Consider the following 26647-nt stretch of genomic DNA (forward strand, 5'->3'; position numbering starts at 1 on the left):
CACAAGACATCTGGACAAGAGCTTGAAAGAATTGGGGAATGTTTGGAGGCAATTTGATGACTTTTTCGAATGAAGTCCACAGGTATTTCATTGCAGCAGATCCTCTTCTTGCACGGACACGACAACTTTCATGCCCCAACCGTCAATCCAATGCTTCTTTTTACCCACTTTCTCGATTTTCCGTATATCATGCGTGAGTTCTTCCTTAAGATGAGTGGGATCATATTCCACCCGTTGAATAGCAATTATCAACTCAATTCCACTCTTCTTTCCCTTCTTGCCCAGACCATCCACCCATCGGGCAGTGGGAACAATGCGCGGCTTAGAGGAGTCAATAGATCCAGTTGGATATAATTGACCAAGGATGAATCCCAACTTGCCAATATATCTTGTCCACCATACTTCCTCTGGCGTGAGAATTCCCTGCAAATGAGACTTGAAATCGACATCGCGTGGTGGTAATTCACCACCATATCGCTCTTGGAGCATTAGAGCTAGAAGAGCGCGATCAGAGTGGGGGATTCCATGTGTCGATGCAAGAATACCAGTACTTGTGCTGAATAGTGCAGCGCTGGATGATAACTCTTTGGACATAGTTGCATGCACATAGAGAGCATTCGCAAAAGCTTGAATCAGATGTAAAGTCATAGAAGACGGGACTGAGCGACCATCTTCAGGTCTTGGCAAAGTAGATAAAATCAGCGCGGCAATTGACTGAGCCGATGAAGGTGCATAAAGAGCTGTGGCGACTTCGAGGGGGTCTTGTTGACGGATCACAGGGAGCATTTCTCGGAACAGTACTCCCTCGCGAACACCTCCTTGACAAAAGTGGGCTTCCTTGATCCCATGAGGTAATGATTCAGCGAGCACATTCACCAAGAACGCGACCGAAGGTACTTGCTTTCGTCGCCGATCGGATACACGGAAGATCTCATTTGCAGTTCGAGCGGCTTCCTCCAGAGCCTTAGTGTTCTCAAAATCCTTTTTGGGCGCAGAGTAGCCATTGATGATTGAGATAGGATAGTGGTGACCACGAGTCTGGTGCATATATAGCAGAAGATAGCCCCAACCTCGAAATCCACCGCCAGAAAGATAGAGTGGGAAGCCACCCTCTGTCTTGGCTCTTTTGATCATACCTTCAGGAATTTCCAGCTTGTCAAAAGCAGCACGAAAGTTACTCGCCATCTCCTGACGGAAATTCTCCTTCGACCTTTCTGCTTCCTTTTTGCCTTTCCCACGTTGTAGATCGGCTAATTTCTGGGTCAATGCTGCCGCACCGTAAGGGAAACTCACAGACCCTTGCGGGCTGATGTGTATATTGCCGTTGTGAGAGTTGATCCAGGTCATTTGCATACTTCCTCCACCTAGATCAAGAGCCAACCCTTCCACATCCGAGAAACTGCTTGCAATCCCCATGCACCAACAATACCCTCCTCCTCCTTTGGAAGCATCTGCACTCGGATACTGGTCTTATTGTAGATGGCATCTGTAAATGCGGCAGAGTTGATCGCCGTCCTTGTCGCCTCAGTGGCAATGAATCGAATATTGGAAGACGGAACGCCGATTTCAACACAGATAATCTGGAATCGAACGATAGCGCTAACGACCCGATCGATCACGGATTGAGGAATGGGGATGCGGTTGCCTGTCTCTGGATCGATCTGGGCCTCGTACAAAGAGATGTTGACCCGGTGAAAGTGAACAGTGGGAATCACTCTGGTTGTGGGGTTCGAAAGGTCCGAAATTGAGCATCGAATACCATTGCTGAAAGTGTCAATCAAGGCTGTATTCACTAGAGGGGCAGGGACTCGTCGAATTACCTTCCCAGGTCCACCACAGCATGCAGATGGACATTCTGAGTGGGAGATGCGATCTGATCGTTCTTCTCCTTCCGAGTGTCAGGGAATTGATCACCACCGCCCATATTCAATGTTGTATTTGTCTCTGTCAACATCATCTCCGCAAATTAATGCGGGGAGAGAACCGAATTCAATGATGTGTGACATCATCTCACCGCCGAGATTCTGCTTTCTGCCTGAATTTTCGGGTGTCGGGACGAGATCTTTAACTAACTAACGTGATTCCCAAGCGAGCCGCCATCCCAAGCGAGCCGCCACCCCAAAACACCATACTAAATGTGGTAAATGATGACAACTTGATATCTTAACAACAGTAGTGTAAACAAACTTTTCGTTGTAGACGGATGATAATTAGATGATATCTTTCCTTTTTTGACAGTCCAGATAATTTCTACTTACAAGTGATCATGAAAACGTATATATCTGACTCTCCAGACTGTAATTTTCGATACTGTGATAATGCAGCACTTGGATTTCTCTAAAAATGATACAGGGTGCTGAGAAGTCTTATCAACAACTATCGACAAATAATCAACTAAAATAAAGATGTGGTTGCTGAGATATCAAGTTGTCATTTACCACATTTAGTATGGTGTTTTGGGGTGGCGGCTCGCTTGGGAATCACGTTAACTAGTTATATTCTCATGGCGAACATTTGAAGGTATTATATTAGGCATAACACTGACAGTCAGCACTCTGCATACTAGCAATATATTATACATAGCAGAAGTTACTGATATTATAATGTAATGCCCAGACTACTGAGTAGGGGAGGTTATCAAATTATGTATCTTCCAGATGCTCTCATTCTTGCAGGCGACGACCACTAGTAGACTACTAGTGGTAGTATTCAGACAGTACATGTAGTTGTAAAACAACATGAATCAGGTACAGCTAGGCTATAATCCTATGGAAGGTACTAAATAATCATGAGTCTATTCCACTGGCCAGCGACCCTTCATCTGGCTGGAAAGACCAGCTCGTTCAACAACCTCCCGGCTTCGCTTCTTGGCTTCCTCTACAATCTCTCTCTCATCCATAGTGAGCAATTCACCATTCTGAACAAGTCTCTTACCATCAACCACCACAAGATCAACATCGCGGCCAGTCGCAGTATAGACGACAGCACTAGCAGCATTGAACCACGGCTGGGTGTGAATTCCACGCACATCGATTGCTACAAAATCAGCTTTCTTGCCCACCTCCAAACTTCCAATTTGGTTGTCCAAGCCAAGGGCCTTGGCCCCGTTGATAGTGGCCATTTCAAGGACAGACTCGGCAGGAACCGCGGTCGGGTCGTAGGAAATACTCTTATGAATGATCGCCGCGAGCTTCATCTCCTGCAGCATGTCACAGGTATTGTTGCAAGGGGCACCGTCAGTTCCCAGACCGATGTTCACGCCAGCCTTTTGCAGATCAGGAACCCGACAAATGCCGGACGCCAATTTAGCATTAGAGGTGGGGCAGTGAGCGACATGGGCGCCTGAGGAGGACAACAATTTGATATCGGAGTCATCTAGGTGGACCATATGCACCAATACGGTTGAAGGGCTCAGTAATCCGACAGAATCACAGTACGACATGGGCGTGTGAGACACAGATGCGAAGAAATCGCGGTCGGCTTTAACTTCGGCACAGTGCATGGTGATGGGGATCCCCTTTTCGTGTGAGATCGAAGTCATTTCCTTATACAAGGCATCGGAGACTCTATAAAAATGGTTAATGGTTTTAGTCGCATCAAGTATTTGACCTACCCTCCAGGAGTTCTAGCACCGAACCACACACGGATTCGATCATTTGCTGCCCCATTCCATTTCTCCCACATCTTGACACTGCCCAGCAGAGACATCTCGCGGTTCTCCACGAGGCCTGGATGCATTGCCCAGGCGTCATCCTTGGCATACTTTGCGATATCCATTACGATCTTGCCCAAGCAGCCACGGATTCCGGATTCCTCAACGGCACGAGCCAATCCGTCAAAGCCATAGCGATCGGCAAACTAATGCGAGTCAGCGGAAAGGAAAATTCCGAGTATTTGTGTCGTGACACTCACCATGCTTTCGAGGAAGCAGGTGGTGCCGGACTTGAGCATTTCACCAATGCTCAGTCTGGCAGCAGCATAGCCATCCTCTTCGGTGAAGTTGCCTTGAAGGACCCAGATCCGTTCACATAGCCAAGATACCAACTCCAAGTCATCAGCAGTGCCTCTCAAGAGCGTCTGGGCGGTATGCATATGGGTCGAGATCAGTCCAGGGATCACAATCCGACCGGTAAGATCATATTCATCGTCTTCAGGATATCGCTCTTTGAGAAGAGTACTCTTTCCAATACCAGCGATAATATCACCAATGACACGAATAGCGCCGTCGGTGATAATTCGGCGATCGCCGTCAATGGTGATGATAGTGGCGTGAGTGTAGAGCATGATGAGATATAGGGAATAATTTGATCAAGGTTGGAATTTGAAGAGAGAAATAAAAATTCATTCAAATAGAGCGAGAGATGTCTGATTTATTGGCCAGAGTGCGTGAAGTTCTTATAACTTCCAATGTTCAAGTTCTTATCTCCCAGATTCTCCCTTTTCTCTTTCCCCCACTTCATCAATTTCGGAGTCCGCCGATCTACGCTTTCCCCAACCATGAAGATTCCATGATTCCAAGATTCCAAGATTCTGAAATTTGACTAATAAATTCATCTCATAGTAATATACGGATACATCAATTCAAAAAAATATGACCCTTGTTGCATTAAAGGTTGCGGCATCATTAGTACTAGTACTGAACGTCATGTCACTATGTGGGCAGTTCCAAGTTCCAACCTTAGGATGGTCTTGCAGAGTCTAGTAGATCATCAATTTATTTCAAGTTATGGGAGCGTCCACTTGATGCAAGCGAAAGCCTTGGAACATGTGAGTCTTTGTGGAATAGTAACAACTGGTAAGCCTCAATCGGTAATCGGTCTTTACTCTTTCATTTCAACCATTCTGCAAATCGCCGCGGCACTTTGAAAAAATTGAGAGCATGACTTAATTATTCCACTTGAATAGCCAGACTGTGAAGGCAGCTTGTACAGTATCATACGATCTTACTTGCAAAATATTTCGATACTTTGAAACGTGCTAAAGCAAAATGAGCCTAGCAAGTTTCAAAGCACTTACTCGAGAAATAATGCCTGCGAGTCAATGGTGAAAATGATTTCGATCCTTCCTGTACTTATTGTATACTTTTGACGAAGCGCCTCATCCAAGTAGTAAATATTGCCATTGGACAGTACTGGAAATAACTGATACTGTACACAGGAAATCGACCGCCGCATTGTAATTGATTGTGGGAAGTAGTCACTTTATCGGACATCAAGTTGACTTTGTCCATTGGATTGGTGTTGCTATTGTGATTTATCTCTATCTGACTGCCGGAAATTCATCTAATTACAGGTAAAAGAATCAAGAATTTTCTGGCACATCTGATTTATGCTGCCATTTATCCGGCTTGTAAATAGACTACTTGTGTCTTTTGAGCATGAAAGTCCCTGTACAGTGTCAATTCTTATATTCGTTCAGCGCCCAGTGCAGGTAGCAAAGGATCAAGCCTGATCAATACACATCCAGTAGGATATATGGAGGAGCATTGTACTCAAATTCTTGGTGGCCAGGCATTCTGTAAATCAATCAGAGAATTAATGAGAACATGGCATGCCATACATCCAATAAAGGCGGGTCAACCTCAATCACATGAAATCACGATTATAGCAACAAACAGAGTATTCAACGCTAAAGGGCTAGTTGAATTTAGGGAAGGCCCATCTCACTGATATATAAATCTCATGGTAGCTCTTTAAAAAGTACAAAGTGGCAATTGAAAGACACTAGGTATCCACGCATAGCCCTACCAGTGCATATATATCCAATCAGTGTACAGGAATGGCTATTCCTAGTCATAACCAAGGCATTGTGCCTGATGCGACCCAAACAGGTTCCCCCTACGCACCTTCCGAGACTGACTCTCTTTTTTCTACTCCCATGGACCAGGAAGTGGAGCAGTGGATGGTGAGCAAAGGAATGCTCCTATGATACTCATCTGACATGCCAATGATAGGTCACCGATGCGAGCCCTCCCAGTGCACAGTCCGAAGTCGATGCCTTTCAGCCACTAACTTCGACACAAGCCCGAATTGATCACGAGGGCCCCGATGGATTACCTCATACAACAGAGACTTTCCAGCTTTATGCAGCCCTTTGGGACAGTTACAACAAGAGGACTACCGAGCTACGACGTCTGGAGGAAGAGAATTATATGCTTCGTTCGGTGAATATCCAACTGTGTCATCAACTCCAAACTTTTGACCGTCGTAATGTTGATCAAGGAGCAATGTTAGCATACTCGGAACAGGGATTCAAAAATTTCCGGAATGGAATTAGGGCCGTTCTCGAGGCATGGGAGAACAGTCTATCCAAGATTGGTTCCTAGCCCCCATAAATTTGGCCCCTCTAGCCTATTGCATGCATTGCCGTAATAAATCTAATTGATATTTCTTTATACGTGTAGCATGAGAATAATGTGCTGGAAAGAGTCTGAAAACTATTTTTCTGTTGTAAAGCAAAGTAAAGCTCTGTTGGAAGATGACCAGGCTCCTCCTGCCTTTCGCATTGCAAAATGTTGATTAATTTCCTGCAGACTCTTATTTAGTGGTACATAAAATACTCTAGTTCTGTGTTGTGAACTTGTGAATGAATGGAATTTCTCTCTTTTTTTTAGAATTCGTCTGGCATTTACAATTCCTCGGTCATGGCAATGAAACCCAAAGTTCAAGTCTTTCTTTGATCATTTTCAGGCCCAAAGGATCAAACTGCTCTATCAAATCCTGGATGCTTGAGGACCTATGGGACCTATTTACGACTCGATGTATCCAAATGCTCATGAAATTACATCACTCACTATAGTGCCCGCAATTTTTGCGCCACATGCGTAAATTAATCATTGATCAAGGACTGTTACTTGAAAATGATTGGTTGATAACTAAATCTCGGTCACATTAATTACTTATGTTTGGCAGTCTAATGTTACGTATAGTGTACTATGAATGAGACAAGTGCGCATGCTTGAGAACAATTCGTGTCCTCTCCAGATCCTCAAAATATCCAAGACAGGTTGTATTAAAGTATAAATGTGCATCTAACATGAAGGCACATACCTTTCACATAAAGACTAGATAATCCGCTAGGAAAGGCACTTTCTTCAAAATTCATTTTCACCATGGAGCCAATAAGTTCAACCGATGGTTTCTCTATCTTACCTCCTGGCTTACGTCATAATACTGGTCCATCAGACTGTCAGCTGGATCTAGATGTGGAAGCGTTGTGGAAAGACTTTCCGGACGCCCCGACGCCGCCTCCTTGCCTTGCCACCGCAGATACCACGCCACATTACAATTCGACAGCCATTTCCCCCAACCCAAGACCTGAGATTGAATATATCTTATTTTCTATACCGGAAAGCAAACATGGTTTCTATTGGTTTGGACCAGATCCATTGGCGCCTGACACTTGTGCCGCGGATATTTTTTCCCACATTTCCGCTTTCACTTTTATGAGAGAAGTAGTCTGGATCGAATTCGAGCTTTGCAAAGTCAGCCTCATTACGGGCGAGACGATAGAGAGGCATCTGTTTTATCTTCCACGCCGACACTCATTCCTTGGGAACTTGACCCAGATCCGACGCCTTATGCTGGAACATATCTCCAGCTATGATCATGAAACTGCAACTGGTCTTTATCGACTCCGGCTGTCGATATACCCACGACAAGGCCTCTCTCCGAAGTGCGAGATCCGCAGTAAAGTGATTTGTGGTGGTGATTGTGATGGGTCAGCACTAGACCCCATCTTTTTTGTTCAAAATGTGGCTGCAAACTTCCAGAATCCCTGATCAATGACAAGGAAGGATTTGAGTTGAGAGGAAAAAGGAGGGGGAGGGGGAAGGAGCGGGGTGGTAAAGAGGTCAAGACAAGCCTTGCAACTAGGAGAATTTAAGAAGTCATCGGCATTAAGAAGATTTCGAACAGTCATTTCAACCAGGCCAATGAGAGAGATTACATCCATTTTCACCAGCTCAATCATTCCTCACTGGTCAAGGGGTGTTAAGCTACCAACTGTACCAACTGTAGAAGTCCTTTAAAATAAGGTAAGCATCCAAAGGAAAGCTGGAGCCATGAAAGCTCTGTTGGAATTCAAAGGAAAATTAAATTCTTTTCAGCGAACAGATATGACGTTATGTAGGCAACTGGAATGTCAAGTTAGCTCCATGTAGATATCTTGAATATTATTTGCTCTATCTTAATATTTATCATAAGATTTATCATAAGATTTATCATAAGATTCAATATGATAAGAAGCGCGAGCATCTACTAAGTTTGATCTGTCTACACTGTGAAATGGCTCACCTGAGACCTGCCTTCCCGCTAGTACAAGTATAGCTTTCTTAATCGAACCACAGATAAACAGGGACAAGAGTTTCAAACAGGGTAGTGACGTAAAATAAGACGCTGAGTCTCTGCAAATGGACCATCAGGGATCTTATCATAGGGAAATTTCCCATCTTTGGACATAGCACATCTATCGGCTCCTGCCTCTAATAGCTCCCCAACTATCTCCCATGTCCATTCCGTGGCGACTGCGATGTGCAGAGGCGTGTGCCCGTCGCAATCCTGAGAGTTGACATCGGCCCCGTTTTGAATCAAAAATCTGGCTATCTCCCGTTTTTTTGAAATATTTCCGTACTTTGTATCAAATAGATGGTGCAATGGAGATTTCATTCGAATGTCTCGTGAATTGATAAAGGCTCCATGTTGAATCAGGAGTTTCGACAAGATAATGGAGCCCATCTTAGAAGCAAGAGACAATGGAACCATTCCTTTCACGTTTTGAGAGTGCACATTAGCTCCAAGAGACAATAGCCTCTCCACTATTTCGGTTCTTTCCGATCCTGGATGGAGTTGTGACCGTTCAATAGCGTGAAACAGCGGGGTTTCGTGTTTTCTGTCGTCCACCCAGTTTACATCGGCTCCATTTTCCACCAGCCAGGCTATCATACCGGGAGATGAATCAAGAGATGCAACGGCTGTATGCAGTACAGTCATTCCGTATATACCTCGTGCTTTTATGCTAGCTCCAACTTCTAGTAATGCCTGTGCCTTCTTCAGCGCTCCTTTAGAAACCGCATAGAGTAAAGCTGTTTGATTATACAAGCCCTTGGAGTCGACTTCGACTCCATGCGTCAGGAGGGCTCGAAGTATCTTCATATTCTGAGAGTGGGCTTTTCTTGGACATACTGCACGGAAAAGAGCAGATTTTCCTTGGATGGCACCACGGCCGCCTTTGGCGTTTGGGTTCGCGCCATGTGATAGCAACACTTGAACAGCACGCGCTGAAGAGTATTCCACTGCTAATTGGAGTGGTGTTCTACCGTATTCGTCAATTGAGTTGATGGACAGACCGGACCTGATTAGTGTAGCTATAATGACAGGAGATGCATTCTTCACCGCCGCTACATGCAAAAGACTCATTCCCTGGGAATTCTCTGATATCCGTGGATCTGCCCCACACTTCAATAAAAGGGTTGCTTTCAAAGCCTGGTTTCCACGAACTGCTTCTAGTAATGGCGGGCGCTTTTCAGAAGCAACGTCAGCTTTGGCCCCATGATCGAGAAGAAGCTGAGTAATAGCAAGATCGCTGCGACCACCCACCGCCACCGTCAGAGGCCGTCTAGATCGAATATCAGATGCATCTGGGGCGGCTCCCTTTTCGAGAAGGATCTGTACGAGCGTTTTGTGATTGCGACTCACAGCCTCTAATAGAGCTGTAGATTGATGCTGGCGGGGAGACCGAACATTGACATCCGCGCCAGCGGCCAGCATTCTTTTAACGCAAGGCTCGTTTCCCTGACTTGAGTACCAAACAAGAGCGGAGCCGCCATCACACCTGACATTTGCTTTGTACAGCTCATTAACAAACAAGTTAAAGAGCATCCGATTTGCTCGCGAGAGATTGAATAAATCATTGATAGTTTGGAGTTGACTCCCAATCAGGAAAAGTATTTCAGTTGGCAGAGAATCGAAACACATCTTCAAAATTCCGACGATATAAGAGTTTAAGCTTAACTTAAGTGTCTTTCAGGATGATCCAAACGAGGGGCTTTAGCCTTCTTTTATGCAATGAAATCAAACCCCACCTAATGGACGGTCATTGAGGAACATATTTGAATAATGAGCCCTATGGAGCGTAAATTATTGCTTGGAATAAGACTAAATTTTCGGGGATCTTTGATCATAATTGAATTTGATCATGGATCCGCGGAAGTAAGCCCGTCAAAAATACGCACTCATAAATTATATGTGAATTATTCACCCTTCTCCTGTGATAAGTTGTTCAAGTGCTCAGTTTTCAGAGGGCTTTCCTGAATCCCGCTTCTTGCCCTTCTTTGAAAATTTGTTGTGCCTCGAGTCTAACATGCAACCATATTCCAAGGTCCACCGTCAGAGAAACCTTCCAATTTACTACTAGCCATGAACATGGCGAAGAAATGGTTAAACAATTGGATTATAACGTCTATCTCAATAATGAAGCGTCCAAGTATGTGTAAGCAAGTCTAAGGAGAGTGAAAGGCAAAAAGGCTTCCTTTCAATGTTATATTGGAGGATAATAGTGCTCGTATCCATCCCTCCTGGCGCAAGATGATTGAATGCGTCATTTGTCAAACATGCGCAGTCCCAGCATAGACATAAGAAAACGATCGAACATATCACCAGTTAAACCGTCTTCTATGATCGGCTTTGAGAAAAATTGTTGCTACCTAACTTGTAGTTTCGAGCATTTATTTTGCTCATTATCCAAAAGTGATTGTTAAAACAGATCTATCAATGTTTGACAGAGATATGTTTCTACCGCACACCGAAAAGACAGTAATGATATCCTGAACAGCTCTCAATCTACAAGACATCGAAAAAGTCCTACTTGATCCCTTGTTCGCCTTGCAAAATATCTGACGATAAGGATCCGATTACATCACAACGATGAAAAATCTAAATTGTCAATAAATTAGAAGCATTATGTAAATCCAAAACAATCCAGATCCAGAATTTTCTCCAGCTTCTAGTGCTACATCTCGACAAGTGGGTCTATCACGCTGCTGGACCTGGACTGAGATAGGAAAAAAATGTTCTAAAAACGCACCGCCGCGTAAATCCTGCACTGATTCTGTATTCTGGTCCCTGTGCCCCTAACGCTTCTCTTGAAAGGGCAAATCTATCGGCATCAATGGAATCAGTAAATGGTTTACCTGATCTGCGCTCAAGATCGATATCCTCTTCAGCGTCTGGGGGAAAGTCACACGGATCAAGATTAGGTGGTTGTATATCTTGGGAAGGAAGGTTTTCATGATATGGAATTTGGAAATCGTGGTGCACTGCCAGCATGAGCAAATGGTGCAGCAGAGCCAATGAGTCAATTTCTTGCCACTCATTTAGTCCAAACTCGACTGCACGAGACTTGTCTCTACGTTTTCGGGGAACACGACGACGATGTTCTCTGTTGCCGGTCAATTCGAAGGCGTATTGGAGACTAAATCTCCAAAGATCATATAAGCCTCCATTCACTACCATCTGGTCCCAGTACTGAGGAGATATAAAGTTTGACGGATATCCGATGTACTGGGATTTCAAGCTTTGGTCAATGGTTCCTTCGCCTGTTGGTGCAGTAATGCATAATTGCCTCATGACGGTTCTGCCCACGTCAAGATACAGGACGTCGTTGAAGAATGTTTCGAGAGTCGGGATCAAAAAATCGATCTCAATCAATCTTCTCCAGGCGCTCTCCCGAGCAGGTGCATCTAAGAATTTAAACAGATTTTGCTGTCTCCATTCTTCTTCAAGATGTCTCAAATCATCCGAAGAAACTTTTGGAGCTCGCGATTGGATCAATTTCACGGTCTTCGCATCGATTTGATAAAGATCTTGAGCCTGCCCATTGACGATATTGAGAAAGGTTTGTTGTATTCTTTTCAAATAGCATATGAGCGGCTGGGGATTGAAATTAGCAGGAAGTCCTTTTCAACCATTGATTTATTTTCACTTGCTTCATCGCATTTCATGGCCCTTAGTTTATGGAGAACTCCAATATTCATACCATTCCAAATTCCAGAGATTGGCAAAAGAGCATCCAAAGCGCTCTGTAGATTCTCGGGAAGTGATCGTAGATATTCTCCCTTGCGGCTGCCCGGCTCGGCCTCCAAAACAGCCCACCAGTACGTTTCGGCTATCTGATTATTTACTTGCTGGCAAAACCGTATGTTCCGATAAACATGGCCGTCCGATGGACGAGAATCATTCTGAAACCTGTTTTGCAAACTTTGACGAAGCTCGTTACGAAATACAAGGTCGTGGTCTACAACATGAGTGAAAGACAATACCATTGTTTCGGGGACGGGAAACTCACCACTTCCAGTGACAAAAATATCAATGACCCACCATGGCTCAGGGACTCCAAGCCTATCAAAATTTTTCCTAGCTGCAGCGATAAGACTGCGATGATCAATGGCCGCAAACAAATAGCCGTTGCTCGTTGCTACTTGCGGAAGATGTAAATTCGGTGCCAGGGTTCTTTCTTGATAGTAGACATTAGATGACCAGTCTCTGCTTTCTATTAAAACAGGAATATGATTTTGTTTCTGGATACGCAGACATCCCTGTAATTCTAAGATTCTGGAAAGACGAGCCACATTCCCACCATCATCAATCAAATGCCACCAATCATGGCCTGTTGCCAAGTCAGCAAGTCGCACTACGGCTTCACCCTGGAAACACTGCTCTTGAATTCTTTGAATATTTTGTTCATGCAGTTCCACCGTCTCTTGATGTGAGCTTTCTAAGAGTGTTCCTGTACCACTTGCTGCGCGTAAATGGCGAGACATATCTCAACAATCGTAATTCTACCAAAGTACTACGAGATATTAAAGCGCTTTTATAGGCATACATTTCAGCTAGCATGAGGTGCCCTTCTCCAGGCACAATTATTTGAGTACAAGATGGCTTTCAATCTGTAATGAAGGACACAACGCATTGATTCACATTATCATTTAGCTGATCAACATGCCCATCAGATTCAATGATTTTCAACTGAGTTTTTTTCAGGATTAGGGCTCCCTTCTTATAATGAAGCAACTTTAGATTCGTTCCTTAACAGTGCACTCACCAGCAATGAAAATTTGAGATTCAGAGACCAGACAAGCCACTCAAAAAATGGATGACTGAGAACATGCACAAAAGCTCCACTTTGAGTAAAGTCATAGTCGTGTTAGTCAAGCCGCTCGGAGTTAGAATGAATTCGAGTAGGTCTTTTATATGTACAGTCAATAGCGAAAATGGCTTCTACCCTTCTGATTGCTTTTCTTTTCTCAGGCCCCACTACCAAGCCCTTAGCGTGGATCATTTATTTGCTGGGTCGCAAAAAAATGAGGGCCTCCGTAAAGTATATATAATCTAATACTGTCTGTATCAACTGTTTGGCCAATATATAAAAGTGAGAATACTACATATTAAAGAGGGGAACCGTTAGGCAGTGTATTCTAGATACACGGGTCGATCCAGCTAGCATGAATGGATAACACCAACCAACATGTACGTTGTGGCCGGACTACCCCGTAGGGGTGGGATGAGAGATGTGTAGGAGTGTGTATTCTAGACTATAACGACGGACATTCTTGTACGTACAAAGACGGGACTGAAAACATGACAAAACAGAGATGTAACCAAACGGTAATTCTTAGCACGGTACGTGTAGTAGGGGACAGGGTACCCCACTACAATATGTAAGGTACATTTAGTTTATAATACAGTATAGGTGGTGACTTCATACACTTCATCAAAACCGTAAATATAGTGAGACAGACACAGAGTACTATTCTTGTGATTCTAGTCATCTGTGGGGATTACTAGACGCTGATGATATTTATATAAATGCAGTTTTATGTTCACGCTCCATTCCGTCCTATAAGAGCTAAAAGCCATAAGCAAAGCAAATGGCCTTCTTTTTAACCCTGACTACAGCCACAGGGAATGACCAGATAGAACGATTAAAGTTGTAGGTATCTAAAGTTTATATTTATCGGTGACTATCAAAGCAGTTTGAGCCTCTTAGGATAGGGCAAAGGTATCGATTGATCGGGTTGTCGCTTTAGTAGCATCTGTACAATCTTGTCGTGTCCTCCAGAACAAGCAACCTGGAGCGCATTTCCATAATATCCATCCTGAGCGGTGACATCGGCTCCCTTCTCGAGCAGCATCTGTACGATGTTGCCGTGTCCCTTATCACAAGCAGCCTGGAGCGCATTTCCGTGAAGGCCGTCCTGGGCGGTGACATCGGCTCCATTCTCGAGCAGCATCTGTACGATCTTGCCATGTCCCTTATCACAAGCAGCACAGAGCGCATTTCCGTGAATGCTACCCTGGGCGGTGACATCGGCTCCATTCTCGAGCAGCATCTGGACGATCTTGTTATATCCTCGAGAACAAGCAACATAGAGCGCATTTCCGTGAAGGCCATCCTGGGCGTTAACATCGGCTCCATTATCGAGCAGCATCTGTACGATCTTGCCATGTCCCTTATCGCAAGTAGCACAGAGCGCATTTCCGTGAAGGCCGCCCTGGGCGGTGACATCGGCTCCATTCTCAAGCAGCATCTGTACGATCTTGTCATATCCTCGAGAATAAGCAACCTGGAGCGCATTTCCGTGAATGCCATCCTGGGCGTTAACATCGGCTCCATTATCGAGCAGCATCTGTACAATCTTGCCATGTCCCTTATCGCAAGTAGCACAGAGCGCATTTCCGTGAAGGCCGCCCTGGGCGGTGACATCGGCTCCATTCTCAAGCAGCATCTGTACGATCTTGTCATATCCTTAAGAACAAACAACATAGAGCGTATTTCTGTGAAGGCCATCCTGGGCGTTAACATCGGCTCTATTATCAAGCAGCATCTGTACAATCTTGCCATATCCCTTATCGCAAGCAGCATAGAGCGCATTTCCATAATATCCACCCTGGCAGTTGACATTGGCTCCCCTCTCAAGTAGGGTCTGTACAATCTTGTCGTGTCCTCCAGAACAAGCAGCCTGGAGCGCATTTCCGTAATGGCCACCCTGGTAGTTAACATCGGCTCCCCTCTCAAGTAGGGTCTGTACGATCTTCTCGTGCGTATTATAACAGGCAGCTTGGAGGGCATTTCCATAATATCCGTCCTGAGCATTGATGTCGGCTCTATTCTCGAGCAGCATCTGTACGATCTTGCCATATCCCTTATCGCAAGCAGCATAGAGCGCATTTCCATAATATCCACCCTGGCAGTTGACATCGGCTCCATTCTTAAGTAGTATCTCTACGATCTTGTCGTGTCCTCCAGAACAAGCCGCCTGCAGCGTATTTGCGTAATATCCAACCTGGGTATTGACATTGGCTCCCTTCTCAAGTAGCATCTGGACGATTCTGTGGTGTCCATTAAAACAAGCAGTATAGAGCGTATTTCCGTAATGTCCATCCTGGGCGTTGATATCGGCTCCCCTCTTAAGCAGTATCTGTACGACCTTGTTGTGTCCTCTAGAACAGGCAGCATAGAGCGTATTTCCATAATCTCCATCCTGGCCAATGAAATCAGCTCCTTTCTCTAGTAGCATCTGCACGATCTTGTCGTGTCCTCTAGAGTAAGCAGCCTGGAGCGCGTTTCCGTAATCTCCACCCTGGGTGTTGACATCCGCCCCTTGCTCAAGTAGCATCTGCACCACTTTGTCATCTCTATCATAACAAGCAGCCTGGAGCGCATTTCCGTAATATCCACCCTGGGCGTTAACATCAGCTCCCCTCTCAAGTAGGGTCTGTACGATCTTATCGTGTCCTTCAGAACAAGCAGCCTGGAGCGCATTTCCGTAGTGTCCACCCTGGGCATTGACATCGGCTCCATTCTCGAGCAGCATCTGTGCGATCTTGCTATGTCCCTTATCACAAGCAGCCTGGAGCGCATTTCCGTGAATGCCACCCTGGGCGGTGACATCAGCTCCATTCTCGAGCAGCATCTGTACGATCGTGTCGTGTCCGTTAAATGATGCCCACGTAATAGGATGTGTCGATGTACTATCTCCTCGATTAATATCGCTTTTATCTACCCCAAGTAGATATTCAACCTCCTGCTCATGACCGTTCAAGGTTGCTATCTGCAATGCATTCAGCATAGGCGTTGGACCATATGGTTTAAATGCGTTCCAAAAGATTGGGAACCAAAGTGAGAACAATTTTGTCCCTGGCTTATATAAACGATCCAGTTCATCCACGATTCGTGGCTGGGACTTCAAAGCCATCGTGCGTACATGACTCGGCCAATGTACTGCTGAATATGCCAGAAAATCTTGACTATTAGGGTGCTCTTCGTTCTTCTCTAAATCTTCCATCAACAGATATCGTAAACAAAGAGAGCCCATTTGAGCCTCAGCTTCACTTAAGGACCACTGGTAGAAAGAATCAATAGTGGTAGAAGCAGTCTCTGCAAGAAGGAGATCCAGCCGATCTGGAAAGCATCTCGTGGAGGGCAGGCCATCTGGGTCTAGTGTAGTTGAGTCAGAAGATGCAGTTTAGTGACAACGAAAACTGGAAGGCGTGTATCTCGGTCGTGAAGGTTGATGCTTCCCCCTCTTTTAAATCAAGAAGAAGCCCCATGGTAGCCACGTCACTAGTAGGGTAACCCAGTCCCAGCTGAGGGCAATACTTATAGGCGCCAGAAGATATATTATTATTGGAGAAAGTCTCCATCCCGCAGATCAAATGCAGCTCACGTGATTGAATTAACCGTGTGCCACCTCGAACTGGCCATATAGACAGAGCGGTCATAATCCACACCGTTGCTTTGGGCAGCGCGAGTGGCGGAAATATGGTATTAACGTATTAGCAAATACATAAAAGCCGCCCTCACAGAATTAGACTGAATCGTTTCCTAGCGATTGCGCTCTTTGCGTGGGGGTCGTGGAACTTCCGTGGCATTCCATATTAATCCACTATTCCCTTTGGAGACCAGCTCAAGCACCTAACTTAGCTCAAATCTTAAGGGCCCTCACGAAACTGCATTTTCTTCACCCACCCATTCTTTTTTGCTCAAAGGAAGGAGATAAAAACTAGCAAGTAATTTCAAGAGCATAAATTCAATCTCGATCGGAGAAGACATGCAAGGCTAACTGATGTAGCTCTCCCTGTACGTTGTTGTGTAATGTTTAAAAATAAAACAACCCGGCTAGTTTCAAGGGCCTCCTAACATGCTGTTTCTTGCGGCGTAGTCCTGTTTGCACATTGCTCCAGATCTAGAAATTTCATGGCTATAATACTGTAGAAACCCTTCCACAGTCAGTTATACTTATGAAAAAAAAAAAACTACGGTCACGTGTATAATCTAGCACCTGAGAGCAGATCGATTGAATGAAACAGCTCAAAGCGCATGGTAAATCAGGAATCATAAAAATGCGGTTAGATACTGTGTAATACCCCTTGAAGTCGTTTTTTATTGAGGTCAGTCAAATATTTTATAAGACTAGCGCCTTGGCAGTGGGGCCTGAGAAAAGAAAAGCGATCAGAAGGGTAGAAGCCGTTTTCGCTATCGACTATACATATCTGATTTTTGAACTCATATTTAAGCAGTCGGTCGGCTATTCATTGAGTTCGAGTCCTACAGTACAGAGGATTTCGAAAACAGTTTACCCCCCCAGACACACACGTTTACTCTCCCGGAGGCCCACTTTGGCGCCTAGTCCAGATCGACCTGGCTCTAGATTTCCCCCGCAGCCAATGATACGGGGTAATGTCTCAGGAAAGGAGCTCCATCTAGCCTTCCATGTTTCATATAGAGAAACCATCTCAGGCCTTGCCGCTAGTCCAATTCTGGATCTAGTCATCCCGCTCAACCGCAATTTCTACAGCTACAATTGGATCAGTTTATGTTGACCCACGTACTAGATTGAACGTGTCTGTGCAAATGATGGAAGCCAATTTCGAATATTCACTGTATCTTAACCCTAGGACACAAGCACCTTTACTCCTATCTATGAGCAAGCTACATTTCTGAAGCTGCAAGGAGGATGCAGATAGCAAAAAAATCCAGATTCTTTTCAGGTGGTTCCTAGCTTTAGAGTGCGTATGTACAGAGGAATTCGGAATTGGCTTCCATATTTTCAATAGAGAAACTATTCCAGACTCTTAGTCTAAGCCAAAATTACATTTGACTCTTCGTTAAGCCATGCTGTGAGGCCCAACCCTGTATTTACCCGCCCTTTCGGATCGTCAGTCTTTGCCGAGGGGCCTAGAACAAATCTGCATGGAGGAATCATGGACACCAATCTCGAATCCTTTTGTATCCGGTGTGCAGTGTGGGAGCCAGTATATAAATAAAAATTGATTTCTCTCAGAAATAAATACTGCATGATCTAGAAGAATAATGCATGCTTTCTCCATTTGAGCACCGACAGTCTCGATTCAATAAAAGATCTGCCTCCCTTTGAAAGCCTCGTGAGCGAATGCAAATACCATCATGGAAGGGAAGTCTCACTTGATTAGGCAGAAGTAGGAAGAGGTAGGGCTTGACTGCGCAGTTCTTGAAACGATCAAGCTTGTAATTGCTGTCGATGATACTAGGCTCGATTCTTTGAGGCTAATTGATGGGTCGATTGTGGAATATACACTGTCAGCGATATGAGAGCTGGATTGGAAAGAAGACTGAGTCTCAAGAAAAAGGGACGTATGTGTAGCTGTTCCCGAAAAAGTCGAGCTTGACTGAGGGGAAGGGGATGCAGATAGGTCAGTGTAGACACTGTGAGAGGCTTGGGAGGATAAGGACAGACTTAATGTTGAATGAGGAGTGTGATATGTATAAAGACTGGCACAAGAGCAAGCGCAACCTTTCTCGCTGAGAAGAGCGTTTGTGAAGCCAAGGAAGGCAAATATGATCAGTGTTAACAAAACCATAATTGCTGACCTATCTTCAGGTCTTTGAAGCATGGGATTTGAGAATTCCGACGATTATTTATAACCAACTTAAGAAAGACATAATGCGACATTTCCTCCTCCCTTCTGCGCCCCCTCATAAAGAGATTTCCGATTTGCCAGGTGCATTCAGTTGGTCTTTCATAACGCCTCGGTTGCGCTATGATCAAAAACGCCCATCAAAAAGATGGTTACCCTCGAAAAGTGCCCTCATTTACGACGAATCCATCGACTCTGATCAACGAGCTTGAGTTTTCTATATAAGATACGACCGATATATCTCTAGGCTGTCTAAATTGCCCACTATTTCCTGAGAATGATGCGCCCCAACTCCGTTTCAGGCCTTGTCTTGCTTCTTCTTGCTATGGGCACGGTGTGTGGCTTATAGAATGAAAAGCGCTACAGGCTCAACACTAACCTACTCTAGATAGCACACTCTACTCATAATAAACGTCACTCACATTTCATGCTTCCAAGACAAGAGGTAATACTCAATACAGTACATTGCGAAACCGGTGCAACAAGAACACCCTTAGAAGCTCTTTCTAGCCCCACTGCCGAGACCTTAGCGCATATTGTTTATTGAGATTGCCACCACAACGAATTAAGAGTGTTCTTGTTGCACCAGTTTCGCAACTTACTGTAGAAATGCTAAGGAAAGATGCTGACCAACCGAAGAACATCTTAATTGTTGAGAATTTCACCGCCCCCCCTTTGCCCGAACATTGGTCCTCTAACAAGAGGGATGTACGTTGACATACGAAAGAGAATAAAGCATAAAGTTGACTGATGCAGATTGATCAAATCTCATGCGATTTTACCCAGGGACTCGCCTATATAGCGCCAACACGAGCTAACATTCGTCACTTGAGAGATGTTGCTCAAAAGATTTGTATTGCGAGTGCGAACACATGTGCACGTGTATCATATCTTAACGACTCGGGACTTTTTTTCTGTAACCAAGTAAAACATACCCATGAATCTTTTTCCTGACCCAGACTCACATTTCCAGGACACCAAAACTGTTGCTATCAAATGTGGGGCGCTGGTGTCTCCAGCAGAAAAGTTATTCAACAAATGTCAATTCGACAATTATTATGCTTTTGGGATTGTCAGTGACTCGATGGAAATTGACGGTTCAACTGCGAAGTACTACATGCGAATTGCAGGTGAAACTCTTTGAGCTGTAAACGGGTTGGTCTAAGTGAGAGTCTGGCCATGTCTGGATCCAGTCGATAGCGGAAACAGCTTCCACCCTTCTGATCGCTTTTCTTTCCTCCTGCCCCACTGCCAAGGCCTTAGCATAGATCTTCTATTCAGGGCCCGCGGTTAATTTGAGGGCCGTTGAATAATACATGATGTATGAAACTGTATCTTGGCCCGTAAGGTTGGATCCACTTCTAAATATTGGGCGGTGAACCTTTGACAGCCATGGTATTAGATCGTACGTACTTTTCGGAGGCCCTCATTTTTTGCGATTCGGTAAATAAAGGATCCGCGCTAAGACCTTAGCAGTGGAAACAAAAGCGATCAGAAGGATGGAAGCTGTTTTCCCTATCGACTGTATACGAGCCTCGCACATAACAGATTTTCAGGACGTCAATTGCACATTTACTGTACAGTATACATCCACGTATGTCTTATTTGAAATTTCAAGGATTAAAAGTGCCCTGGTTTCCCAAAAAGGATGTCCCTTTCTATCTCCATCATATCCAGCTATATATTGCTTGCGAAGGCAATTTTAGTAGAAAAACGCCCTCATATCCTGCTGTCAGCGATGGGCAGTATATATCATGTAAATAGAACAGACAGAGGATTTAAATGCACTCGGCACATGTGGGCTCTGAACGTGGGAAACTATCTTTCTCCATCTCCCACGACTGCACAGTACACTTTGCACTTTTGGATGAAACACTACCGAATTATACATACAAATGAACCAAATACAGCTAATGGATCTCCAACTATTGAGATTCAGTCATCAGCTCCGAATGTCATAAAATTCCGTCAAAGCTGTAAGTGCATTTTTCTCCCGATCATGTATCTCATCAAGATACATACGCAATTCCTCCACAATTTGATGCGCATGTCGGAGATCGTTGAATTCCCTGTGAAGGGAGCTCTCATAAACTTTGACAAGATCGTCTGCAGCCTGCGAAATAACGTCTTGCAGGGATTTTAATATCGCATAACATTTTCGGTAAAACAGGTTTTCTGCTTGTTGACGACCAATTTCTCGCACAATCTCGGCTATCTCACTCATGTTTCCAGGATGAAATTAGGCTTGCAGAATTTCTTTGAAAAAATTCGGATGAGCCCGGTATTTGAAGTCAGGCTCTCTTCGCATAGCTTCAATACAATTTACTGCATCAATCTCATATCATCAAAATTGGTTAATGATGCCAGAGGGTCTGCCGCATTTCAATCAAAATTTCAGATATTTAGTGATGATACTCAGTAGCATTACTTTTACATTTTACTATTTGCTTTACAGACCATCAACTTGAGAATTTGAGAGATTTTCTTTTATCTCGCTTGAGTACCGAAATCCTTCACCCTGAAATTGAATGACATCAATCATATACCGGTTGAGCCACTTCTCAATACACTGTACATAGTCTGCTGTTGAGAGGGATGATAAAGTGCTATATAAGATCAACGCAGCAGCCATTCAGGTTCAATCCCAAGAATCGAACAATGACTGAGAGTAGTTCTCAGACAGCGCATCTGCGCTCTTGTGCATTTTTGATTGCTGTTAATACTGTTGGACTTTCTTATTTCTCTGTCCTATTCGCTCACATCTTGATATTTTACTTCCCCTCCTGCCTCGACGCTATCATCTACACTCTTTCAAAACTTTTCTTTTGCGGAGCCGCTATCTCCTGGACGCTCTCAACCATTTCATATCGTTTCATCGCAGCAATAAGAACGACCAGTACCCCACGTTGGCAGCGGCTTGAGTTTTGTGGCGCGCTGATCTTCATTGCCGCATCGGCTATAAATTTCACAGTCCTAGAGCTCAATAAAAGTCCGTGGGCTTGCCTCGGATATGTGTGTGTAGTAGTTCTGGCTACTGCGAGCTCTCTTGCTGATTATCTCACATTGAACCGCTCTTTGGTGGAGGACCGCAATATATTCCCCGGTCATACCCTCAGATTGTTGCTGCTCTCACTGCTGCCTGTGATATACTCCATAAAGTATTCTACCACTCCATCGCCGCTTCTACTCCAATTCTGTCGTCTCCTGGGATGTAACATTCTTGGTGCGTCTCAATATCTCTTAAGCCCAATGGAACGACTGGGCTTGCTGGAAAGTTGGAGACCAAGTCTTTACGCTATGCATGTGATATTCATCTATAGTACTATTGCTTATTCCAAGGATATGTTCTCTGTTGTGCTTTGAGGTTGGTGTAGATCAGGAACAAAGCCGCAGCGGATCAGTTCCTTGGATACAGTATTTCCGGAAATCGGTGTCACCCCCTATACGGAGGTCGGTCCGGAAAGTTCTCGCCAGAAATTATAATTTCTTTTTCTTGATATATTACCGGCCCTGTATGTCAGGTGTATAGCCTGCTGTATATTGGATGTATTGCCGTGTTACGTACTAGGCTAAATATTGCTTATAACACCCGTGGACACGTAGATCTTTATCTTTTACCCCGCCTACAGTCCGTACACCCCTTCACACTTTTATCCCACCTACACAGCTACACTTTTGTCCCACCTATACAGCTACAATGAAGACCAATATTGCGCAACGTGCTGTCATTGTATACCTAAGGGCCCAAGGACATGCCCCTAAGGAGATCAGTGAATTTATGAATATTCCACGGCGTACTATAGGAGACATATGGAACCGTGCACTCGAACGAGGTTTTCAGCCGAATCAGCGACCATTCAATATATCAGATGAAATGTTAGCTGATAAAGCACGTTCTGGGCGTCCATCTAAGCAAACAGATGAGCTTAAAACCACACTTGGGGCGAAAATCCGTGTAGACCGCTATGGGCGTGAGAAAACATGTGAACAGCTAGCTGCAGAGCTACGCAGTGAATCAGGTTAGTTATTCTAAGATTTGATATTTTATTTAGTGTGTTATTTAATATGTTATTTAGTATAATATTTGATGTGTTACTTGGTGTGTTATTTGATATGTTATCTCATATGTTACTTGATATGTTATTTCCTCTAATATTTCTTCTATAATTAGGGATTAATATATCAAAAACAACAGTTTGGCATGTACTACGAAAAATTGGCCTACGAAAAACAAAGCCTACACGTAAGCCTGGGCTTGCCGCTGAGCAGAAAAAACAACGTCTTGAATGGTGTTTAAAACACGCCCATTGGACTATAGAAGACTGGAAGAATGTGATTTGGACTGATGAAACTGCGGTTGTTTTATTACACCGTCGGGGTGGATATCGTGTATGGCGTACTTCTAGTGAGCGGTTCGTCCGAAGCTGTATTCGAGAACGTTGGAAGGGGGCCTCTGAGTTCATGTTTTGGGGTGCTTTTTCTTATGATCAGAAGGGCCCCTGTCATTGTTGGGTACCTGAAACTACAGCCCAAAAGCGTGAAGCAGAACACCAAATCGCCGAATGGAATACTGAATTAGAGCCTATTATGCGTGCAGAATGGGAGCTTAATTCAGGTATACAGCGATTAGGGCTACGCAATAAGCCTGGAAGACAACCTCAGTGGAGATGGACTCAGAAGAATGGAAAGCTTGCACGCAATTCGAAAGGTGGAATCGATTGGTACCGATACAACACCGTGATTTTAGCCCCAAAACTACTTCCATTCGCCCAAGAATGTGCTCGAATTCGAACGAAAACAATAGTTCAAGAGGATAAAGCACCAGCCCATTCACATCACTACCAACAGCGAATATTTGATATAATGGGGGTCCAACGAATGATCTGGCCTGGAAATTCGCCTGATCTAAATATGATTGAACCTGCATGGCCTTGGATGAAGAGATACACTACGCGAAAAGGAGCACCTAAATCGCGTAAAGAAGGGATTAAAGTATGGGAGGCTGCGTGGCGTGATCTACCACAGGCGCAAATTCAAGCTTGGATTGAACGTATACCATGGCATATACAGCAAGTCATTAGACTAGAAGGGGGCAACGAATACGGTGAGGGGCGTGATAAATTAGGTGAAGTAGCCCCTAGCGGGTTAGGTGATAACGCCTATAACAGCGGCAGCGGCAACGACAGCGACAGCGACAGCGACAGCGACAGCGACAGCGATATATGGGAAGATATGTGAATATTTACTGTTTCAAGCTGTTATTATATTTCAGTACTATATATTTCCGTTTTATATACATCTTGATTACGCGATATATTTCAATATTTACTGTATATAGCCTAGTGTGAGAAAAAGAAATTATAATTTCTGGCGAGAACTTTCCGGACCGACCTCCGTACACTCTCTTTGTTTCCCGAACCCTAATGCCAAGAAAGGCTAAACTACTTTTGGCAGAAGCTAGTTGAGCCTCATTAGTTTTTAATTGTTTTGAATATGTATCGTAAATTACCGGACTATTAAACTAGCGGGAAACATGTTTATTACCTGTCAGGCCTAGACGCTGCCACCTGTGTGCCCCACGTTTACATTCCCGCGCAAACCTGGGGTTTCTTGGTAGGCACTTTTACTGGTGCAACGAACCATGGCTCCCAACCTAGCCAAGTCTACTCTCGTGTTGATTCATGATATGATTGCCAGTAATGAGCTAACTACATCGCAGATGGCGAAAGCCGCAGGCTGCAGCAAGCGCGCCATTATCAGGATCCGATCTAATCTGCGACTGTTCGGTAGTGTCAAAGCCCCTTCTATCAAACCTGGACGGCCACGGAGCATCACTCCGATTATGCTGGAAGCCCTGTGCGACCATCTACTCGACAAGCCGGATTTATATCTTCATGAGATGGAGCTATTCTTTCTTGATGAATTCGAAGTATCTATACCAAAGTCCACAATTAGCGATGCCCTGCATCGCAAAGGGTGGTCAAAGAAGACAGCTCGACAGAAAGCGAGGGAGCGTAACCCAGATTTACGCGATGATTACTGTCATCTCATCTCGGAATTTAGCTCATTCCATCTTGTCTACGTGGATGAATCTGGGTGTGATAAACGGATAGGGATCAGAAGAACTGGCTGGTCTCCCCTTGGTACAACACCCGTGCAAGTGTCGAAATTCCATCGGGACCAGCGGTATCAGATTCTCCCTGCATATACACAAGATGGGATTCTTTTTTCTCGTGTCTTCCAAGGACCGACGGATGCTTCATTCTTTGAAGATTTCATTGAAGAACTCCTTCATCACTGTGGAAAATACCCAGCGCCCAAGTCAGTCCTTGTCATGGACAATGCATCCTTTCATCGTTCTCAGAGAATCGAGCAACTGTGTCTTGATAAAGGGGTCAAATTGGTCTATTTGCCTCCATACTCCCCCGACCTGAACCCGATTGAAGAATTCTTTGCGGAGCTAAAAGCCTTCATTCGGCGTCATTGGCAGTCTTACGCCGAAGATCCGGATCAAGGGTTTGATTACTTCCTCGACTGGTGTGTTGATAAAGTTGGAGCAAAAAAAGAGAGCGCAAGAGGCCATTTCAAAAACGCAGGTATTGATGTTGAAGATCTGCGTTGAGAAATCTGGCTGAGTTTACTGTACTACCTTAGATATATATCGCGGCAAATATCCCACAAAATAACAGCAATTCACGACTCGAAACTCGGGATATGGCTGTAGCCAATCTCTGGTGCCTCGTCTAGCTCTTCAGGGCCTGGCCATACACTTGCATTCCTCGAGTATCTGCGCTTCACCGAATCTGGCTTATCCCCGGCGTGTGTCGATTCAAGTAGTTCCCAGGAGTGTTCGTCCCTCGTATATCCATGGCATGCAGTGTGGGTCTTGTTGATAAGTTGTTGATCGTCTTTGTAACAGAAGGTTAAATGCCAGCCTTTCGGGTCCTCTCCAGTCTGGCCATTTATCGTTGTGGTTTTGTGATGTTTCGACCTATGCGTCAGACACATACAAGTTAGTCACTATCGCAGGAAATAACGCAAACAACATGAACTGTGTCAAGTACGCGTCTACCTGATCAATATTGCCCGCGGATGAAGTTTCATATCTCTGGCAGTCTGATATGCTAGGGCCACAACATCCCGCAAATCTTTGGGACTCTTTGGCATCTTGCCTTTGTAAAAATAATACCTGACCAGATTAACGGTAGACATGTTGGTAAAACGATAAATGTGTGGAAATTTTTGAATGGTAGTGCGAGTGTATATGTAAACTAGAAAAAGCCCGGAAGTGGTTTAAAGTATGGCACATATGCTGAACTATTTATAAAGTCTAACTTCAAGTCTCGTCCAAATTTAGCGCTGTGACTGTACAGTCGAAGTCGAAAACAGATTCCCCCTTGGACACAAACACTTTCTTCCCCGGCGACCCACCAGGGCGCTAACTCCGGTTCAGCCAGTTTCAGACCTCTCACACAGCCAATCACAATGCTAGAAGGCCTCAACAGAGCCTCCATCTAGCCTATTTCAGCTTAGCCGACGGAGAGTGGGTCACTGAGAAAGAAAGCGCGTGTGTCCAAGGGGGAATCTGTTTTCGACTTCGACTGTAGCTCTTTGTGAGAGCCAAAGAGGTCAGGATTGGAGATAGTTTAGGTGCAACCAAAAGCGCTACAGTAAGAATTGATCGATCCACTTCT

The 26647-nt window shown here is 44.5% G+C and overlaps 10 protein-coding genes across 10 annotated transcripts; 3 read left to right on the top strand and 7 right to left on the bottom strand.

The window, feature by feature from the left end:
- Positions 1–87: 87 nt before the first annotated feature.
- On the bottom strand, positions 88–1924 carry N7483_008182 (putative transcription regulator (RTG2); the record flags this gene model as incomplete). Its single annotated transcript, XM_057091609.1, has 3 exons — positions 88–1364; positions 1421–1764; positions 1821–1924. 3 exons carry the CDS (start codon positions 1922–1924, stop codon positions 88–90), a joined length of 1725 nt encoding a protein of 574 aa, XP_056942783.1.
- An 870-nt stretch (positions 1925–2794) lies between these two features.
- On the bottom strand, positions 2795–4284 carry N7483_008183 (amidohydrolase; the record flags this gene model as incomplete). The annotated part of the gene is made up of 3 exons (XM_057091610.1): positions 2795–3566; positions 3614–3858; positions 3913–4284. 3 exons carry the CDS (start codon positions 4282–4284, stop codon positions 2795–2797), a joined length of 1389 nt encoding a protein of 462 aa, XP_056942784.1.
- A 1494-nt stretch (positions 4285–5778) lies between these two features.
- N7483_008184 (uncharacterized protein) lies at positions 5779–6325 on the top strand (the record flags this gene model as incomplete). The annotated part of the gene is made up of 2 exons (XM_057091611.1): positions 5779–5904; positions 5954–6325. 2 exons carry the CDS (start codon positions 5779–5781, stop codon positions 6323–6325), a joined length of 498 nt encoding a protein of 165 aa, XP_056942785.1.
- Positions 6326–7111: 786 nt separating this feature from the next.
- On the top strand, positions 7112–7780 carry N7483_008185 (uncharacterized protein; the record flags this gene model as incomplete). The annotated part of the gene is made up of 1 exon (XM_057091612.1): positions 7112–7780. The coding sequence occupies one exon, from the start codon at positions 7112–7114 to the stop codon at positions 7778–7780; it is 669 nt and encodes a 222-aa protein (XP_056942786.1).
- A 586-nt stretch (positions 7781–8366) lies between these two features.
- Positions 8367–9974, bottom strand: N7483_008186 (uncharacterized protein; the record flags this gene model as incomplete). The annotated part of the gene is made up of 1 exon (XM_057091613.1): positions 8367–9974. The coding sequence occupies one exon, from the start codon at positions 9972–9974 to the stop codon at positions 8367–8369; it is 1608 nt and encodes a 535-aa protein (XP_056942787.1).
- Positions 9975–12208: 2234 nt separating this feature from the next.
- Positions 12209–12490, top strand: N7483_008187 (uncharacterized protein; the record flags this gene model as incomplete). Its single annotated transcript, XM_057091614.1, has 1 exon — positions 12209–12490. The coding sequence occupies one exon, from the start codon at positions 12209–12211 to the stop codon at positions 12488–12490; it is 282 nt and encodes a 93-aa protein (XP_056942788.1).
- A 1530-nt stretch (positions 12491–14020) lies between these two features.
- On the bottom strand, positions 14021–14782 carry N7483_008188 (ankyrin repeat domain-containing protein; the record flags this gene model as incomplete). The annotated part of the gene is made up of 1 exon (XM_057091615.1): positions 14021–14782. The coding sequence occupies one exon, from the start codon at positions 14780–14782 to the stop codon at positions 14021–14023; it is 762 nt and encodes a 253-aa protein (XP_056942789.1).
- A 21-nt stretch (positions 14783–14803) lies between these two features.
- On the bottom strand, positions 14804–16252 carry N7483_008189 (ankyrin repeat domain-containing protein; the record flags this gene model as incomplete). The annotated part of the gene is made up of 1 exon (XM_057091616.1): positions 14804–16252. The coding sequence occupies one exon, from the start codon at positions 16250–16252 to the stop codon at positions 14804–14806; it is 1449 nt and encodes a 482-aa protein (XP_056942790.1).
- Positions 16253–20895: 4643 nt separating this feature from the next.
- N7483_008190 (uncharacterized protein) lies at positions 20896–21177 on the bottom strand (the record flags this gene model as incomplete). Its single annotated transcript, XM_057091617.1, has 1 exon — positions 20896–21177. The coding sequence occupies one exon, from the start codon at positions 21175–21177 to the stop codon at positions 20896–20898; it is 282 nt and encodes a 93-aa protein (XP_056942791.1).
- A 4469-nt stretch (positions 21178–25646) lies between these two features.
- N7483_008191 (uncharacterized protein) lies at positions 25647–26165 on the bottom strand (the record flags this gene model as incomplete). The annotated part of the gene is made up of 2 exons (XM_057091618.1): positions 25647–25944; positions 26143–26165. The coding sequence occupies 2 exons, from the start codon at positions 26163–26165 to the stop codon at positions 25647–25649; spliced, it is 321 nt and encodes a 106-aa protein (XP_056942792.1).
- Positions 26166–26647: the final 482 nt, after the last annotated feature.

Source organism: Penicillium malachiteum (assembly GCF_028827825.1).
Source record: "Penicillium malachiteum strain IBT 17515 chromosome Unknown utg000004l:1.0-4883003.0:1.0-4884900.0, whole genome shotgun sequence".
NCBI classification, from domain to species: Eukaryota; Fungi; Ascomycota; class Eurotiomycetes; order Eurotiales; family Aspergillaceae; genus Penicillium; species Penicillium malachiteum.